The sequence below is a fragment of the Gobius niger genome (assembly GCF_951799975.1).
Source record: "Gobius niger genome assembly, chromosome: 5".
Classification (NCBI taxonomy): Eukaryota; Metazoa; Chordata; class Actinopteri; order Gobiiformes; family Gobiidae; genus Gobius; species Gobius niger.
In genome coordinates this window covers 38,112,710-38,133,772 of record NC_136856.1, presented here as the reverse complement: position 1 = coordinate 38,133,772, position 21,063 = coordinate 38,112,710, and the positions used below count along the sequence as shown (strand labels likewise).

The 21,063-nt window shown below is 46.1% G+C and overlaps 1 protein-coding gene across 1 annotated transcript in view; it reads left to right on the top strand.

Annotated features, from left to right (window-relative positions):
* Window positions 1–21,063, top strand: part of pik3c2b (phosphatidylinositol-4-phosphate 3-kinase, catalytic subunit type 2 beta) — a 53,976-nt gene that overhangs the window by 32,113 nt on the left and 800 nt on the right. The window contains exons 21-32 of the mRNA XM_079556044.1: window positions 382–582; window positions 1,650–1,779; window positions 1,844–1,980; window positions 9,405–9,574; window positions 9,667–9,823; window positions 10,697–10,806; window positions 10,920–11,112; window positions 12,817–12,935; window positions 13,623–13,740; window positions 13,811–13,889; window positions 15,800–15,906; window positions 16,007–16,135. Of these exons, the coding sequence (XP_079412170.1) occupies window positions 382–582; window positions 1,650–1,779; window positions 1,844–1,980; window positions 9,405–9,574; window positions 9,667–9,823; window positions 10,697–10,806; window positions 10,920–11,112; window positions 12,817–12,935; window positions 13,623–13,740; window positions 13,811–13,889; window positions 15,800–15,906; window positions 16,007–16,135 (1,650 nt within the window). The remainder of the gene's footprint in view (window positions 1–381; window positions 583–1,649; window positions 1,780–1,843; window positions 1,981–9,404; window positions 9,575–9,666; window positions 9,824–10,696; window positions 10,807–10,919; window positions 11,113–12,816; window positions 12,936–13,622; window positions 13,741–13,810; window positions 13,890–15,799; window positions 15,907–16,006; window positions 16,136–21,063) is intronic.

The window sequence follows — 21,063 nt, the reverse complement described above, 5'->3', positions numbered from 1 at the left end:
GGTAAAGCCAAACTGGAGAAAATGTATTTTTAGAGCGAAGCAGCTGCTGTAACCACCCATCGACTTACACTGATCTGAAATCATTACATCTCATGTTTTCTCTGCACTTAAAAAGAGCAATCAGATTTATATATTGATAAGATAAAGCTTATGGAGCTGCATCTGTTTTACACAAGAAAAAAAACCTGATACTTGTATCTTTAATTCTGCTCCACCCTTGACTCTTTGAACGTTTTAACACTGTGAAAACTAAACCACAAAAACATATTCTTTAAAACATTGTGATGTGCCGCTAGCGCCTCATGAACCCAGTGCTTTCCAGGCCATGTTTCTTTTGCTCGCAGGTGGCCCTATGAATGCACTCTCCTTTTCATCCTGCAGGTGGTGCTGAGGGAGAGTCTGGCGGAGATGGAGCAGTTCTTCTCAGTGAACAGCGTGTGCCGCCTGCCCCTGAACCCCGCGCTGGTCGTGAGGGGCATAAACCTTCAGTCCTGCTCCTTCTTCAACTCCAATGCCGTCCCTCTCAAACTGAGCTTCAGGAACATGGACCCGCTGGGAGACAACATCAACGTCATCTTCAAGGTCCTGCCCACGACTCGGTTTACTGACATAAAAATACGACCAGTAATTGCCACAAGATCTAAACAATATTCAGGGCTAGATTTTCATTTTGTGACATAATAGTTCCAAAGATTTGCTCTTGGATCTGGTTTAGTTTTGGAATAAACTGCCTGAACTGTGAACTATTCTCACGCGAGAGAATAGTTCTTCTCATAGTGCCTAGCTCTACAGCCCAAAGGCCAAAAACAACTCATTCGCTCTTGTGGCGAAATCCAGTTTCCGCTCAGTTATTTTCACTGTTCCTGACCCATGGCACTCCGAGGTCTTTACCAATTTCGGCTTTGAAATGACAGCTCTGCCGTGGCTGATACGAGGGGCAAAATACGGTAGTTTCCCGGCCAAAATAGGTTAACTTGACAGTTATGACCGGGCATCATCAGTCGCATTGTTCAGAACTCGTGGACAGCCTGGAAAAGTTCACTGGTTTCACGCAAATATTCAGAGCGGGAGCTGCAGCGGCTGTGAAGACACCCACGGGGAAGCGGCTAGCGCTCGTACACTAATGACCGGTCAGATTTAGGGACCGTCAGCAAATTACTGTATTTAAATGGTGGTATTGTAGTAGGCCTACGATTGTGCCCAATCCCTGCCCGTGATGGGCCCTTCAAGTGCCACTGTCTTTGCTCTCGTCCACCACGTTTGCCTTCGCCTTCAAGATCGGGCCCCAGGGGTCTGATGGGTTAATCAGGGGGGTCGGACCCTCCCAGATTCTGCACACTGGGTGCATCCCTAGTTGGCACAGCAACAGTTGATAATTGTTCGCCTTCATCTATGTCACTCCCTGTCGGTGTTCAATAAAGAAGTTACGCAATTTTCAGCGGTTAATCAGTTAATCATGGACACTTCTACTGGGTACAAACATTAGAACAATTTTCAATATAATTGTGTTCATTATGTTATTAGCAAAAATTGTGTCATATGCACTTTAACTGTCAGATTGTGTCATCATCTCTCACACATGTTTCGGTGTGTGTGACGGTGTGTGACGGTGTGTGTCGGTGTGTGACGGTGTGTCTGTTTATGTCCAGTCTGGGGACGACCTCCGCCAGGACATGCTGACGCTGCAGATGATCCGCGTCATGAACAACATCTGGATCCAGGAGGGTCTGGACATGAGGATGGTGCTGTTCAAGTGCTTCTCCACGGGCCGCGGCAGAGGTACGGGGCACGGGAGGGCATCTGAGGCGTGGGAGGGCATCTGACACACTCTCCTGTTCCTCAGGGATGGTGGAGATGATCCCTCAGGCCGACACTCTGAGGAGGATCCAGGTGGAGCACGGAGTCACAGGCTCCTTTAAGGACAGACCTCTGGCTGACTGGCTCCAGAAGTACAACCCCACAGAGGAGCAGTACGACAAGGTACTACTACCACTGCAAATACTATTACTACAACCCCACAGAGGAGCAGTACGACAAGGTACTACTACTACTGCAAATACTATTACTACAACTACAACCCCACAGAGGAGCAGTACGACAAGGTACTACTACTACTGCAAATACTATTACTACAACCCCACAGAGGAGCAGTACGACAAGGTACTACTACTACTGCAAATACTATTACTACAACTACAACCCCACAGAGGAGCAGTACGACAAGGTACTACTACTACTACTGCAAATACTATTATTACAACCCCACAGAGGAGCAGTACGACAAGGTACTGCAAATACTACTGCAAATACTATTACTACAACCCCACAGAGGAGCAGTACGACAAGGTACTACTACTACTGCAAATACTATTATTACAACCCCACAGAGGAGCAGTACGACAAGGTACTGCAAATACTACTGCAAATACTATTACTACAACCCCACAGAGGAGCAGTACGACAAGGTACTACTACTACTGCAAATACTATTACTACAACTACAACCCCACAGAGGAGCAGTACGACAAGGTACTACTACTACTGCAAATACTATTACTACAACTACAACCCCACAGAGGAGCAGTACGACAAGGTACTACTACTACTGCAAATACTATTACTACAACTACAACCCCACAGAGGAGCAGTACGACAAGGAACTACTACTACTGCAAATACTATTACTACAACTACAATCCCACAGAGGAGCAGTACGACAAGGTACTACTGCTACTGCAAATACTATTACTACAACTACAACCCCACAGAGGAGCAGTACGACAAGGTACTACTACTACTGCAAATACTATTACTACAACTACAATCCCACAGAGGAGCAGTACGACAAGGTACTACTACTACTGCAAATACTATTACTACAACTACAACCCCACAGAGGAGCAGTACGACAAGGTACTACTACTACTGCAAATACTATTACTACAACCCCACAGAGGAGCAGTACGACAAGGTACTACTACTACTGCAAATACTATTACTACAACTACAACCCCACAGAGGAGCAGTACGACAAGGTACTACTACTACTGCAAATACTATTACTACAACTACAACCCCACAGAGGAGCAGTACGACAAGGTACTACTACTACTGTAAATACTATTACTACAACTACAATCCCACAGAGGAGCAGTACGACAAGGTACTACTACTACTGCAAATACTATTACTACAACTACAACCCCACAGAGGAGCAGTACGACAAGGTACTACTACTACTGTAAATACTATTACTACAACTACAACCCCACAGAGGAGCAGTACGACAAGGAACTGCAAATACTACTGCAAATACTATTACTACAACCCCACAGAGGAGCAGTACAACAAGGTACTACTACTACTGCAAATACTATTACTACAACCCCACAGAGGAGCAGTACGACAAGGTACTACTACTACTGCAAATACTATTACTACAACCCCACAGAGGAGCAGTACGACAAGGTACTACTACCACTGCAAATACTACTACTACAACTACAACCCCACAGAGGAGCAGTACGACAAGGTACTACTACTACTGCAAATACTACTACTACAACTACAACCCCACAGAGGAGCAGTACGACAAGGTACTACTACTACTGCAAATACTATTATTACAACTACAACCCCACAGAGGAGCAGTACGACAAGGTACTACTACTACTGCAAATACTATTACTACAACCCCACAGAGGAGCAGTACGACAAGGTACTACTACTACTGCAAATACTATTACTACAACTACAACCCCACAGAGGAGCAGTACGACAAGGTACTACTACTACTGCAAATACTATTACTACAACTACAACCCCACAGAGGAGCAGTATGACAAGGTACTACTACTACTACTGCAAATACTATTACTACAACCCCACAGAGGAGCAGTACGACAAGGTACTACTACCACTGCAAATACTACTACTACAACTACAACCCCACAGAGGAGCAGTACGACAAGGTACTACTACTACTGCAAATACTATTACTACAACCCCACAGAGGAGCAGTACGACAAGGTACTACTACTACTACTGCAAATACTATTACTACAACCCCACAGAGGAGCAGTACGACAAGGTACTACTACCACTGCAAATACTACTACTACAACTACAACCCCACAGAGGAGCAGTACGACAAGGTACTACTACTACTGCAAATACTACTACTACAACTACAACCCCACAGAGGAGCAGTACGACAAGGTACTGCAAATACTACTGCAAATACTATTACTACAACCCCACAGAGGAGCAGTACGACAAGGTACTACTACTACTGCAAATACTATTATTACAACCCCACAGAGGAGCAGTACGACAAGGTACTGCAAATACTACTGCAAATACTATTACTACAACCCCACAGAGGAGCAGTACGACAAGGTACTACTACTACTGCAAATACTATTACTACAACTACAACCCCACAGAGGAGCAGTACGACAAGGTACTACTACTACTGCAAATACTATTACTACAACTACAACCCCACAGAGGAGCAGTACGACAAGGTACTACTACTACTGCAAATACTATTACTACAACTACAACCCCACAGAGGAGCAGTACGACAAGGAACTACTACTACTGCAAATACTATTACTACAACTACAATCCCACAGAGGAGCAGTACGACAAGGTACTACTGCTACTGCAAATACTATTACTACAACTACAACCCCACAGAGGAGCAGTACGACAAGGTACTACTACTACTGCAAATACTATTACTACAACTACAATCCCACAGAGGAGCAGTACGACAAGGTACTACTACTACTGCAAATACTATTACTACAACTACAACCCCACAGAGGAGCAGTACGACAAGGTACTACTACTACTGCAAATACTATTACTACAACCCCACAGAGGAGCAGTACGACAAGGTACTACTACTACTGCAAATACTATTACTACAACTACAACCCCACAGAGGAGCAGTACGACAAGGTACTACTACTACTGCAAATACTATTACTACAACTACAACCCCACAGAGGAGCAGTACGACAAGGTACTACTACTACTGTAAATACTATTACTACAACTACAATCCCACAGAGGAGCAGTACGACAAGGTACTACTACTACTGCAAATACTATTACTACAACTACAACCCCACAGAGGAGCAGTACGACAAGGTACTACTACTACTGTAAATACTATTACTACAACTACAACCCCACAGAGGAGCAGTACGACAAGGAACTGCAAATACTACTGCAAATACTATTACTACAACCCCACAGAGGAGCAGTACAACAAGGTACTACTACTACTGCAAATACTATTACTACAACCCCACAGAGGAGCAGTACGACAAGGTACTACTACTACTGCAAATACTATTACTACAACCCCACAGAGGAGCAGTACGACAAGGTACTACTACCACTGCAAATACTACTACTACAACTACAACCCCACAGAGGAGCAGTACGACAAGGTACTACTACTACTGCAAATACTACTACTACAACTACAACCCCACAGAGGAGCAGTACGACAAGGTACTACTACTACTGCAAATACTATTATTACAACTACAACCCCACAGAGGAGCAGTACGACAAGGTACTACTACTACTGCAAATACTATTACTACAACCCCACAGAGGAGCAGTACGACAAGGTACTACTACTACTGCAAATACTATTACTACAACTACAACCCCACAGAGGAGCAGTACGACAAGGTACTACTACTACTGCAAATACTATTACTACAACTACAACCCCACAGAGGAGCAGTACGACAAGGTACTACTACTACTACTGCAAATACTATTACTACAACCCCACAGAGGAGCAGTACGACAAGGTACTACTACCACTGCAAATACTACTACTACAACTACAACCCCACAGAGGAGCAGTACGACAAGGTACTACTACTACTGCAAATACTATTACTACAACCCCACAGAGGAGCAGTACGACAAGGTACTACTACTACTACTGCAAATACTATTACTACAACCCCACAGAGGAGCAGTACGACAAGGTACTACTACCACTGCAAATACTACTACTACAACTACAACCCCACAGAGGAGCAGTACGACAAGGTACTACTACTACTGCAAATACTACTACTACAACTACAACCCCACAGAGGAGCAGTACGACAAGGTACTACTACTACTGCAAATACTATTACTACAACTACAACCCCACAGAGGAGCAGTACGACAAGGTACTACTACCACTGCAAATACTACTACTACAACTACAACCCCACAGAGGAGCAGTACGACAAGGTACTACTACTACTGCAAATACTACTACTACAACTACAACCCCACAGAGGAGCAGTACGACAAGGTACTACTACTACTGCAAATACTATTATTACAACTACAACCCCACAGAGGAGCAGTACGACAAGGTACTACTACTACTGCAAATACTATTACTACAACCCCACAGAGGAGCAGTACGACAAGGTACTACTACTACTGCAAATACTATTACTACAACTACAACCCCACAGAGGAGCAGTACGACAAGGTACTACTACTACTGCAAATACTATTACTACAACTACAACCCCACAGAGGAGCAGTACGACAAGGTACTACTACTACTGCAAATACTATTACTACAACTACAACCCCACAGAGGAGCAGTACGACAAGGTACTACTACTACTGCAAATACTATTACTACAACTACAACCCCACAGAGGAGCAGTACGACAAGGTACTACTACTACTGCAAATACTATTACTACAACTACAACCCCACAGAGGAGCAGTACGACAAGGTACTACTACTACTGCAAATACTATTACTACAACTACAACCCCACAGAGGAGCAGTACGACAAGGTACTACTACTACTGCAAATACTATTACTACAACTACAACCCCACAGAGGAGCAGTACGACAAGGTACTACTACTACTGCAAATACTATTACTACAACTACAACCCCACAGAGGAGCAGTACGACAAGGTACTACTACTACTGCAAATACTATTACTACAACTACAACCCCACAGAGGAGCAGTACGACAAGGTACTACTACTACTGCAAATACTATTACTACAACTACAACCCCACAGAGGAGCAGTACGACAAGGTACTACTACTACTGCAAATACTATTATTACAACTACAACCCCACAGAGGAGCAGTACGACAAGGTACTACTACTACTGCAAATACTATTACTACAACCCCACAGAGGAGCAGTACGACAAGGTACTACTACTACTGCAAATACTATTACTACAACTACAACCCCACAGAGGAGCAGTACGACAAGGTACTACTACTACTGCAAATACTATTACTACAACTACAACCCCACAGAGGAGCAGTACGACAAGGTACTACTACTACTGCAAATACTATTACTACAACTACAACCCCACAGAGGAGCAGTACGACAAGGTACTACTACTACTGCAAATACTATTACTACAACTACAACCCCACAGAGGAGCAGTACGACAAGGTACTACTACTACTGCAAATACTATTACTACAACTACAACCCCACAGAGGAGCAGTACGACAAGGTACTACTACTACTGCAAATACTATTACTACAACTACAACCCCACAGAGGAGCAGTACGACAAGGTACTACTACTACTGCAAATACTATTACTACAACCCCACAGAGGAGCAGTACGACAAGGTACTACTACTACTGCAAATACTATTACTACAACTACAACCCCACAGAGGAGCAGTACGACAAGGTACTACTACTACTGCAAATACTATTACTACAACTACAACCCCACAGAGGAGCAGTACGACAAGGTACTACTACTACTGCAAATACTATTACTACAACTACAACCCCACAGAGGAGCAGTACGACAAGGTACTACTACTACTGCAAATACTATTACTACAACTACAACCCCACAGAGGAGCAGTACGACAAGGAACTGCAAATACTACTGCAAATACTATTACTACAACCCCACAGAGGAGCAGTACAACAAGGTACTACTACTACTGCAAATACTATTACTACAACCCCACAGAGGAGCAGTACGACAAGGTACTACTACTACTGCAAATACTATTACTACAACCCCACAGAGGAGCTGTACGACAAGGTACTGCAAATACTACTGCAAATACTATTACTACAACCCCACAGAGGAGCAGTACGACAAGGTACTACTACCACTGCAAATACTACTACTACAACTACAACCCCACAGAGGAGCAGTACGACAAGGTACTACTACTACTGCAAATACTATTACTACAACCCCACAGAGGAGCAGTACGACAAGGTACTACTACTACTACTGCAAATACTATTACTACAACCCCACAGAGGAGCAGTACGACAAGGTACTACTACCACTGCAAATACTACTACTACAACTACAACCCCACAGAGGAGCAGTACGACAAGGTACTACTACTACTGCAAATACTACTACTACAACTACAACCCCACAGAGGAGCAGTACGACAAGGTACTACTGCTACTGCAAATACTATTACTACAACTACAACCCCACAGAGGAGCAGTACGACAAGGTACTACTACTACTGCAAATACTATTACTACAACTACAACCCCACAGAGGAGCAGTACGACAAGGTACTACTACTACTGCAAATACTATTACTACAACTACAACCCCACAGAGGAGCAGTACGACAAGGTACTACTACTACTGCAAATACTATTACTACAACTACAACCCCACAGAGGAGCAGTACGACAAGGTACTACTACTACTGCAAATACTATTACTACAACCCCACAGAGGAGCAGTACAACAAGGTACTACTACTACTGCAAATACTATTACTACAACTACAACCCCACAGAGGAGCAGTATGACAAGGTACTGCAAATATTACTGCATATACTACAATTCCAGTTTTTACCGAAGGCATTGAGACGTTGATGTGGGTTGTACAATAAGTTAGTAACAGAAAGACATTTCAGCACCATTTGTAGTTTCATATAAGGCCCAGCTGGCTCATATTCTCTGTATGATCAGAGAGTTACTTTATTTATAGTTTTAAATATTCCATGTAAAGTAAGGCAAAGCGTATGGCGTACATGTATATATATATATATATATATATATATATATACATACACGTATATATATATATATATATATATATATATATATATATATATATATATATATATATATATATATATATATAAAAAGACTGAAAAACTCATGATAAACATTGTGACCCACCTCGGCCCTTGTCCTAATTACAAACACAATATTTATAATAAAACTAGGAATACTATTGCAACCCAGTACAAGGTACCATGAATACTTCTACCTGTACAGTTCATGTGTAGACAGCAGTGGCTGCAGCAGTGAGTTCTGTCTAAAGAAGGGCTTCTCCTGACCACCTCTTCTCCTCTTCAGGCGGTGGAGAACTTCATCTACTCGTGTGCGGGCTGCTGCGTGGCCACGTACGTCCTGGGCATCTGTGATCGCCACAACGACAACATCATGTTGAAGAGCAGCGGACACATGTTCCACATCGACTTCGGGAAGTTCCTCGGACACGCCCAGATGTTCGGCAACATCAAACGGTGAGAGCCAGAGTTTCAGGTCCACTTACAGCTTTTTAAAGTCCCTGTTTACGTCTGTACAGTGAGAAAACACACATTATCTCTCCCTGCAGAGACCGCGCCCCGTTCGTGTTCACCTCCGACATGGCGTACGTGATTAACGGCGGAGACAAACCGTCCAGTCGCTTTCATGACTTTGTGGATCTGTGCTGCGAGGCCTACAACCTCATCCGCAAACACACGCACCTGTTCCTCAACCTGCTGGGCCTGGTGAGTACCCCAGAGTACACCTCCATTACCCCATGATTACCCACACATTCTCAACCTGCTGGGCCTGGTGAGTACCCCAGAGTACCCCTCCATTACCCCACGATTACCCACACATTCTCAGCCTGCTGGGCCTGGTGAGTACCCCAGAGTACCCCTCCATTACCCCACGATTACCCACACATTCTCAACCTGCTGGGCCTGGTGAGTACCCCAGAGTACACCTCCATTACCCCACGATTACCCACACATTCTAAACCTGCTGGGCCTGGTGAGTACCCCTCCATTACTCTATTAGTACCCACAGTAAAATGGCTGATGTTTACCTATTTAAAAATTGTGACCCCGTTGTCTTACATGTATTGCACTTTACAAGCCTTTATTACCAAGTTTCTCAAAGCGCCACACTGTAGTCATTATTCATTCACTCTGTACTCGGTGGTGGTAAACTATTACTGTAGCCACAGCTGCCCTGGGGTAGACTGACGGAAGCGAGGCAATCAGTCTGTGCCCTCGTCCCCTCCCACCACCGCTCACTCACTACAGACACACAGGCTTCCTAGTGTTTCCCAAATGGTCTCCATCCGAGTACCAGTCAGTCCCTTCCCTGCTTAGCCTCGAGGTCTGACAGGATCAGGCAGAGTATGGCCTTTTTACAGTTTCGTAGCCTAAAGGAGTTAGATTTTAATTAAACTTTCCAACTGCTTTCCAACCTCCGAGGACAAATGGACCGCAGCATTAGCTCTGTCAACACAAATACATCAAAGGAATATCGTCACCAGTCAGTTTACTGTTATTTTGTTTTGTAAAAATGTAATCACTGTTCCCACGTGAATGTCCATGATGCTTTTGTAAAGGTGTTGTTTTCTTGTTTAGATGTTGTCCTGTGGGATCCCGGAGCTGTCCGACCTGGAGGATCTGAAATATGTTTATGATGCGCTCAGACCTCAGGAGTCTGAGGCCGATGCTACCATGTACTTCACCAGGTAATGGTGTTGGTTTTCTTTCTTTCCATGGCTTTCAGTGGCAGCGTTATCAGATGACTACTTTTAAAACCCGGCCGCCTCCAGACTTTATTCCTCTTTTCCGTTGTGTCCAGGCTGATCGAGTCCAGTCTGGGCAGCGTCGCCACCAAACTGAACTTTTTCATCCATAACTTGGCCCAAATGAAGTTCACGACGAACGAAGAGCGACCGACGCTTTCCTTCTGCCCCCGAGTTTATACGGCGAGGAGCGATGGCACCATCAAGAACCTGTACATCTGCAGACACATGCGCTCCAACAAGGGTTATGTACGTTATTATAACTATGCTCCAACAAGGGTTATGTACGTTATTATAACTATGCTCCAACAAGGGTTATGTACGTTATTATAACTATGCTCCAACAAGGGTTATGTACGTTATTATAACTATGCTCCAACAAGGGTTATGTACGTTATTATAACTATGCTCCAACAAGGGTTATGTACGTTATTATAACTATGCTCCAACAAGGGTTATGTACGTTATTATAACTATGCTCCAACAAGGGTTATGTACGTTATTATAACTATGCTCCAACAAGGGTTATGTACGTTAATATAACTATGCTCCAACAAGGGTTATGTACGTTATTATAAATCTGCTCCAACAAGGGTTATGTACGTTAATATAACTATGCTCCAACAAGGGTTATGTACGTTATTATAACTATGCTCCAACAAGGGTTATGTACGTTATTATAACTATGCTCCAACAAGGGTTATGTACGTTATTATAACTATGCTCCAACAAGGGTTATGTACGTTATTATAACTATGCTCCAACAAGGGTTATGTACGTTAATATAACTATGCTCCAACAAGGGTTATGTACGTTAATATAACTATGCTCCAACAAGGGTTATGTACGTTATTATAACTATGCTCCAACAAGGGTTATGTACGTTAATATAACTATGCTCCAACAAGGGTTATGTACGTTAATATAACTATGCTCCAACAAGGGTTATGTACGTTAATATAACTATGCTCCAACAAGGGTTATGTACGTTAATATAACTATGCTCCAACAAGGGTTATGTACGTTATTATAACTATGCTCCAACAAGGGTTATGTACGTTAATATAACTATGCTCCAACAAGGGTTATGTACGTTAATATAACTATGCTCCAACAAGGGTTATGTACGTTAATATAACTATGCTCCAACAAGGGTTATGTACGTTAATATAACTATGCTCCAACAAGGGTTATGTACGTTAATATAACTATGCTCCAACAAGGGTTATGTACGTTATTATAACTATGCTCCAACAAGGGTTATGTACGTTAATATAACTATGCTCCAACAAGGGTTATGTACGTTATTATAACTATGCTCCAACAAGGGTTATGTACGTTAATATAACTATGCTCCAACAAGGGTTATGTACGTTATTATAAATCTGCTCCAACAAGGGTTATGTACGTTAATATAACTATGCTCCAACAAGGGTTATGTACGTTATTATAACTATGCTCCAACAAGGGTTATGTACGTTAATATAACTATGCTCCAACAAGGGTTATGTACGTTAATATAACTATGCTCCAACAAGGGTTATGTACGTTATTATAACTATGCTCCAACAAGGGTTATGTACGTTAATATAACTATGCTCCAACAAGGGTTATGTACGTTAATATAACTATGCTCCAACAAGGGTTATGTACGTTAATATAACTATGCTCCAACAAGGGTTATGTACGTTAATATAACTATGCTCCAACAAGGGTTATGTACGTTAATATAACTATGCTCCAACAAGGGTTATGTACGTTATTATGAATCTGCTCCAACAAGGGTTATGTACGTTATTATAACTATGCTCCAACAAGGGTTATGTACGTTATTATAACTATGCTCCAACAAGGGTTATGTACGTTATTATAAATCTGCTCCAACAAGCGCTATGTATTGTGTATTGTTGACATGTGTTCATCTGCTTTGATTTTCTGGATGTTTTCCTCCAGTTGTTTGTGGTGAAGGTGGAGCGGGAGCAAGAGACGTCACTGGTGCAGAGAACCTTTGAGGAATTCCACGAGCTCCACAGCAAACTGCGGCTGCTCTTCCCCTCCTCCAAACTGCCCAGGTAACACTCTACCAGACTCCGCCTCCTCCAAACTACCCAGGTAACCCTCCACCAGACTCCGCCTCCTCCAAACTGCCCAGGTAACACTCCAGACTCCGCCTCCTCCAAACCAAACTGCCCAGGTAACACTCCAGACTCTGCCTCCTTCAAACTGCCCAGGTAACAGGTTGTTGACCTCGGTCGGCCCCCCCCCCAGGTCTCCTGGTGTACTGGCCTGTCTCCTGGTATCTCCTCCATGCTCTGGACACTGCGCTGGGAGACACAGCAAACCTTCTTGCCACAGCACGAATGGACGTGCCATTTTGGATGAGCATCACTCCCTGAGCAGCTTCTGTGGGTTGTAGATGCTCCTCATGATACCTCTAGTGGTGAGAACACTGGACAAATGCAAAAGTGTTCCAAAAATACGGTCCAAAGGATGAAGACAGGGAAATGGTCTGTGGTCACCACCTGCAAAACCATTCCTCTTTTGGAGTGATCTTGCTAATTGCCTCTCATTTCCACCTGTGTCTGTTTAATTTCCACAACACCAAGTCAAATTGATTCACAATAAGCGTGGCTTCCTAACTGGACAGTCTGATATCCCAGAAATTTGATTGACTTGGAGTTACATTGTGTTTTTTGAGTGTGCCCTAAGTTTTTGTGAGCAGTGTATATTTATATATTGACTTACGGTCCCTTCCGCAGCTTCCCGAGCCGCTTCGTGATTGGCCGGTCGCGTGGTGAGGCAGCAGCGGACAGGAGGAAAGACGAGCTGAACGGATATGTGTGGCACCTGCTGCACGCGGCCGCCGAGGTCGCCCAGGTAAGTGGTCACAGCTCAAAAACATCACAAGTTAAACAGGAAATATAAATGTTTGTCTTTATTTCCTCAGTGTGACCTGGTTTACTCGTTCTTCCACCCTCTGCCACGAGATGAGACGCCGTCAGAGAGACCCGCCCCCAAACCTGCAGGTAACTCCCCTTTTATACTTATATAATGACACGCCCCCAAACCTGCAGGTAACTCCCCTTTTATACTTATATAATGACACGCCCCCAAACCTGCAGGTAACTCCCCTTTTATACTTATATAAACATGACCCGCCCCCGACCTGCAGGTAACTCCCCTTTTATACTTATATAATGACACGCCCCCAAACCTGCAGGTAACTCCCCTTTTATACTTATATAAACACTAGCTGACACCCGGCCTTCGGCCGGGCCTCGCTAGTCTCCACATTTGATATTCTGAGATTATGAGTGATTACAAAGAAATGTCCAACCCGTCACACAGTTCAGCTGTAGACCAGTGGTTCCCAACCCATTCCAGAAACTATGGCCACTACAAATGAGTAAAAGAATGAATGCCAAAAATGTTTTCAAACAAACTGCAATTGGAGTGTTTGATGCACCCGTACTCCTTTCTTATAAACTACAACGACAATATTTTCGCTAAACTCGGGGAACAGGATTCAAGAGACAGTGGAATAATTATGGATAAATATTAGGGGTTCAGTTCTAACGCTTAGGTTCACGGTGCAGGACCCGTGGTTTGGTTTACAATCCAAAAAATAATGAGTAGGTTTTGAAATGAAATAGCCAAATTATCGTTGTTAGACAGTATTTATAACCTTACAATAAAATTGGCAATGCTTTCCAAGCTGCTTTAGAATAAAATGTACCTCTGGGCTCAATACGTGAAAGCAAAATAGAAAACAAATGGTCCAGCAGCAAAGTAAAAAAAAAGATAAAAAGAAAAAAAACTACGCAGTGCAGGCCATGCGCTCGTTAAGTGGTCATTTTCGCTTTTACTCACACGGAGGATAAATCAGTCGGAGCAGCGCGTGTGATTAGAGGCTCGTGTTTGAGCAGGTTTTGGGCACGCACGCACACGCACACACATACACACACGCACACACACGCACACATTGCCCTGTTTGGATGCGCATGCGCACACATACATACACACACACACGCACGAACACACACACGCGCACACATACACACGAACGCACACACACGCACACATCGCCCTGTTTGGATGCGCACGCGCACACATACATACACACACACACACACGCACACACACGCACACACATACACACGAACGCACACACACGCACACATCGCCCTGTTTGGATGCGCACGCGCACACATACATACACACACGCACGAACACACACACACGCGCGCACACACACATCGCCCTGTTTGGATGCGCGCACACGCACGGCAGTCAGATCTCATGCACTCGCGTTTTTGTGACAGCGGGTTGTCCTCGGGCAGCAGCACCGCGGTCCATATGGACCCGTGGCCAATGCACGCGGCCGGTGGGACTCGTCACGTGGGGGCCGGCCGCGGATGTAATAACACCAACCACGCACACACTCAGTACTGTCGCCAGGCTTCCTGGTGTTCCCAAACGGTCTCCCATCCCAGTCCTAACCAGGCCCTTCCCTGCTTAGCATCCGAGGAACGGTCTCCCATCCCAGTTCTAACCAGGCACTTTCCTGCTTAGCTTCAAAGTCGGTATGGGAAATAAACATGGCGGCGCCCAGGCGGCGGCCATTGAGATAGCGTTTTCTATAATAGATGACACGCCCCCGAACCTGCAGGTAACTCCCCTTTTATACTTATATAATGACACGCCCCCAAACCTGCAGGTAACTCCCCTTTTATACTTATATAAACATGACACGCCCCCAAACCTGCAGGTAACTCCCCTTTTATACTTATATAAACATGACACACGCCGCAACCTGCTGGTGATTTATACATCTGTGATTCTTTAGAAGTGGGAAGAAACAGGTTTAAAATGAAAATGCTTCAAAAGCCTCCTACATTTGTCGTCGTTTATCTTCATAATTGGTTGTGTGTTGCAGAGTTGACGTGGAGTCCGGTCTCAGGGAAAGAACTGGGACAAATCAAACTTTCCATCTCCTACAAGAACGACAAGCTGTTCATCATGGTCATGCACATCCGCGGCCTGGTGAGGACTCAAACTGGACTAAACCGGGACTGGTACTGGACTAAACCTGGACTGACCCAGGACTAAACCTGGACTGACCCGGGTGTGTTCGGTCTCTCAGCAGTCGCTCCCTGACGGCACGGACCCAGACCCGTACGTGAAGGTCTACCTGCTCCCGGACCCTCAGAAGAGCAGCAAGAGGAAGACCAAGGCGGCGAGGAAGACCTGCAACCCCACCTATAATGAGATGGTAACCATAGTAACCATTTGTTTGGTCCATTTTATATAGAAGACCTTTATGGACAGGGATAAATCAAGGGCCCATCGTCGCCTAGTATGGCCTTCTTGGACTGGGGCCTGTCTCATGTCTCTGTCCACGGCTGGTGTACGAGTGTCTCATGTCTCTGTCCACAGCTGGTGTACGAGTGTCTCATGTCTCTGTCCACAGCTGGTGTACGAGTGTCTCATGTCTCTGTCCTCAGCTGGTGTACGAGTGTCTCATGTCTCATGTCTCTGTCCACGGCTGGTGTATGAGTGTCTCATGTCTCTGTCCACAGCTGGTGTACGAGTGTCTCATGTCTCTGTCCTCAGCTGGTGTACGAGTGTCTCATGTCTCATGTCTCTGTCCACAGCTGGTGTACGAGTGTCTCATGTCTCTGTCCTCAGCTGGTGTACGAGTGTCTCATGTCTCATGTCTCTGTCCACAGCTGGTGTACGAGTGTCTCATGTCTCTGTCCACGGCTGGTGTACGAGTGTCTCATGTCTCTGTCCACGGCTGGTGTATGAGTGTCTCATGTCTCTGTCCACAGCTGGTGTACGAGTGTCTCATGTCTCTGTCCACAGCTGGTGTACGAGTGTCTCATGTCTCTGTCCACAGCTGGTGTACGAGTGTCTCATGTCTCTGTCCTCAGCTGGTGTACGAGTGTCTCATGTCTCATGTCTCTGTCCACGGCTGGTGTATGAGTGTCTCATGTCTCATGTCTCATGTCTCTGTCCACAGCTGGTGTACGAGTGTCTCATGTCTCTGTCCACAGCTGGTGTACGAGTGTCTCATGTCTCTGTCCACAGCTGGTGTATGAGTGTCTCATGTCTCTGTCTGGTGTACGAGTGTCTCATGTCTCTGTCCACAGCTGGTGTATGAGTGTCTCATGTCTCTGTCTGGTGTACGAGTGTCTCATGTCTCTGTCCAGAGCTGGTGTACGAGCGTCTCATGTCTCTGTCCACAGCTGGTGTACGAGCGTGTCTGTCCACAGCTGGTGTACGAGTGTCTCATGTCTCTGTCCACAGCTGGTGTACGAGCGTGTCTGTCCACAGCTGGTGTACGAGTGTCTCATGTCTCTGTCCACAGCTGGTGTACGAGCGTGTCTGTCCACAGCTGGTGTACGAGCGTCTCATGTCTCTGTCCACAGCTGGTGTACGAGTGTCTCATGTCTCTGTCCACAGCTGGTGTATGAGTGTCTCATGTCTCTGTCCACAGCTGGTGTACGAGTGTCTCATGTCTCTGTCCACAGCTGGTGTACGAGCGTCTCATGTCTCTGTCCACAGCTGGTGTACGAGTGTCTCATGTCTCTGTCCACAGCTGGTGTACGAGCGTCTCATGTCTCTGTCCACAGCTGGTGTACGAGCGTCTCATGTCTCTGTCCACAGCTGGTGTATGAGTGTCTCATGTCTCTGTCCACAGCTGGTGTATGAGTGTCTCATGTCTCTGTCCACAGCTGGTGTACGAGTGTCTCATGTCTCTGTCCACAGCTGGTGTATGAGTGTCTCATGTCTCTGTCCACAGCTGGTGTATGAGTGTCTCATGTCTCTGTCTGGTGTACAAGTGTCTCATGTCTCTGTCCACAGCTGGTGTATGAGTGTCTCATGTCTCATGTCTCTGTCCACAGTTGGTGTATGAGTGTCTCATGTCTCTGTCCACAGCTGGTGTATGAGTGTCTCATGTCTCTGTCCACAGCTGGTGTATGAGTGTCTCATGTCTCTGTCCACAGCTGGTGTATGAGTGTCTCATGTCTCATGTCTCTGTCCACAGCTGGTGTATGAGTGTCTCATGTCTCTGTCCACGGCTGGTGTACGAGTGTCTCATGTCTCATGTCTCTGTCCACAGCTGGTGTACGAGTGTCTCATGTCTCATGTCTCTGTCCACAGCTGGTGTACGAGTGTCTCATGTCTCTGTCCACGGCTGGTGTACGAGTGTCTCATGTCTCTGTCCACAGCTGGTGTATGAGTGTCTCATGTCTCTGTCCACAGCTGGTGTACGAGTGTCTCATGTCTCTGTCCACAGCTGGTGTACGAGTGTCTCATGTCTCTGTCCACAGCTGGTGTATGAGTGTCTCATGTCTCTGTCCACAGCTGGTGTACGAGTGTCTCTGTCTGGTGTACGAGTGTCTCATGTCTCATGTCTCTGTCCACAGCTGGTGTACGAGTGTCTCATGTCTCTGTCCACAGCTGGTGTATGAGTGTCTCATGTCTCTGTCCACAGCTGGTGTACGAGTGTCTCTGTCTGGTGTACGAGTGTCTCATGTCTCTGTCCACAGCTGGTGTATGAGTGTCTCATGTCTCTGTCCACAGCTGGTGTAGGAGTGTCTCATGTCTCTGTCTGGTGTACGAGTGTCTCATGTCTCTGTCCACAGCTGGTGTACGAGCGTCTCATGTCTCTGTCCACAGCTGGTGTACGAGTGTCTCATGTCTCTGTCCACAGCTGGTGTATGAGTGTCTCATGTCTCTGTCCACAGCTGGTGTACGAGTGTCTCATGTCTCTGTCCACAGCTGGTGTACGAGCGTCTCATGTCTCTGTCCACAGCTGGTGTACGAGCGTCTCATGTCTCTGTCCACAGCTGGTGTACGAGCGTCTCATGTCTCTGTCCACAGCTGGTGTATGAGTGTCTCATGTCTCTGTCCACAGCTGGTGTACGAGCGTCTCATGTCTCTGTCCACAGCTGGTGTATGAGTGTCTCATGTCTCTGTCCACAGCTGGTGTACGAGTGTCTCATGTCTCTGTCTGGTGTACGAGTGTCTCATGTCTCTGTCCACAGCTGGTGTATGAGTGTCTCATGTCTCTGTCCACAGCTGGTGTATGAGTGTCTCATGTCTCTGTCCACAGCTGGTGTATGAGTGTCTCATGTCTCTGTCCACAGCTGGTGTATAAGTGTCTCATGTCTCTGTCCACAGCTGGTGTACGAGTGTCTCATGTCTCTGTCCACAGCTGGTGTACGAGTGTCTCTGTCTGGTGTACGAGTGTCTCATGTCTCTGTCCACAGCTGGTGTACGAGCGTCTCATGTCTCTGTCCACAGCTGGTGTATGAGTGTCTCATGTCTCTGTCCACAGCTGGTGTATGAGTGTCTCATGTCTCTGTCCACAGCTGGTGTATGAGTGTCTCATGTCTCTGTCCACAGCTGGTGTAGGAGTGTCTCATGTCTCTTTCTGGTGTACGAGTGTCTCATGTCTCTGTCCACAGCTGGTGTATGAGTGTCTCATGTCTCTGTCCACAGCTGGTGTACTAGTGTCTCATGTCTCTGTCCACAGCTGGTGTACTAGTGTCTCATGTCTCTGTCCACAGCTGGTGTACGAGTGTCTCATGTCTCTGTCCACAGCTGGTGCACGAGCGTCTCATGTCTCTGTCCACAGCTGGTGTATGAGCGTCTCATGTCTCTGTGCACAGCTGGTGTACGAGTGTCTCATGTCTCTGTCCACGGCTGGTGTACGAGTGTCTCATGTCTCTGTCCACAGCTGGTGTACGAGTGTCTCATGTCTCTGTCCACAGCTGGTGTACGAGTGTCTCATGTCTCTGTCCACAGCTGGTGTACGAGTGTCTCATGTCTCTGTCCACAGCTGGTGTATGAGTGTCTCATGTCTCTGTCCACAGCTGGTGTACTAGTGTCTCATGTCTCTGTCCACAGCTGGTGTACGAGTGTCTCATGTCTCTGTCCACAGCTGGTGTACGAGTGTCTCATGTCTCTGTCCACGGCTGGTGTACGAGTGTCTCATGTCTCTGTCCACAGCTGGTGTACGAGTGTCTCATGTCTCTGTCCACAGCTGGTGTACGAGTGTCTCATGTCTCTGTCCACAGCTGGTGTATGAGTGTCTCATGTCTCTGTCCACAGCTGGTGTACTAGTGTCTCATGTCTCTGTCCACAGCTGGTGTACGAGTGTCTCTGTCTGGTGTACGAGTGTCTCATGTCTCTGTCCACAGCTGGTGTACGAGTGTCTCTGTCTGGTGTACGAGTGTCTCATGTCTCTGTCCACAGCTGGTGTATGAGTGTCTCATGTCTCTGTCCACAGCTGGTGTACGAGTGTCTCTGTCTGGTGTATGAGTGTCTCATGTCTCTGTCCACAGCTGGTGTACGAGTGTCTCATGTCTCTGTCTGGTGTACGAGTGTCTCATGTCTCTGTCCACAGCTGGTGTACGAGCGTCTCATGTCTCTGTCCACAGCTGGTGTAGGAGTGTCTCATGTCTCTGTCCACAGCTGGTGTATGAGTGTCTCATGTCTCTGTCCACAGCTGGTGTACGAGCGTCTCATGTCTCTGTCCTCAGCTGGTGTATGAGTGTCTCATGTCTCTGTCCACAGCTGGTGTATGAGTGTCTCATGTCTCTGTCCTCAGCTGGTGTATGAGTGTCTCATGTCTCTGTCCACAGCTGGTGTATGAGTGTCTCATGTCTCTGTCCACAGCTGGTGTACGAGTGTCTCATGTCTCTGTCTGGTGTACGAGTGTCTCATGTCTCTGTCCACAGCTGGTGTACGAGCGTCTCATGTCTCTGTCCACAGCTGGTGTATGAGTGTCTCATGTCTCTGTCCACAGCTGGTGTACGAGCGTCTCATGTCTCTGTCCACAGCTGGTGTATGAGTGTCTCATGTCTCTGTCCACAGCTGGTGTAGGAGTGTCTCATGTCTCTGTCTGGTGTACGAGTGTCTCATGTCTCTGTCCACAGCTGGTGTATGAGTGTCTCATGTCTCTGTCCACAGCTGGTGTACGAGTGTCTCATGTCTCTGTCCACAGCTGGTGTATGAGTGTCTCATGTCTCTGTCCACAGCTGGTGTACGAGCGTCTCATGTCTCTGTCCACAGCTGGTGTACGAGTGTCTCATGTCTCTGTCCACAGCTGGTGTACGAGTGTCTCATGTCTCTGTCCACAGCTGGTGTATGAGCGTCTCATGTCTCTGTCCACAGCTGGTGTACGAG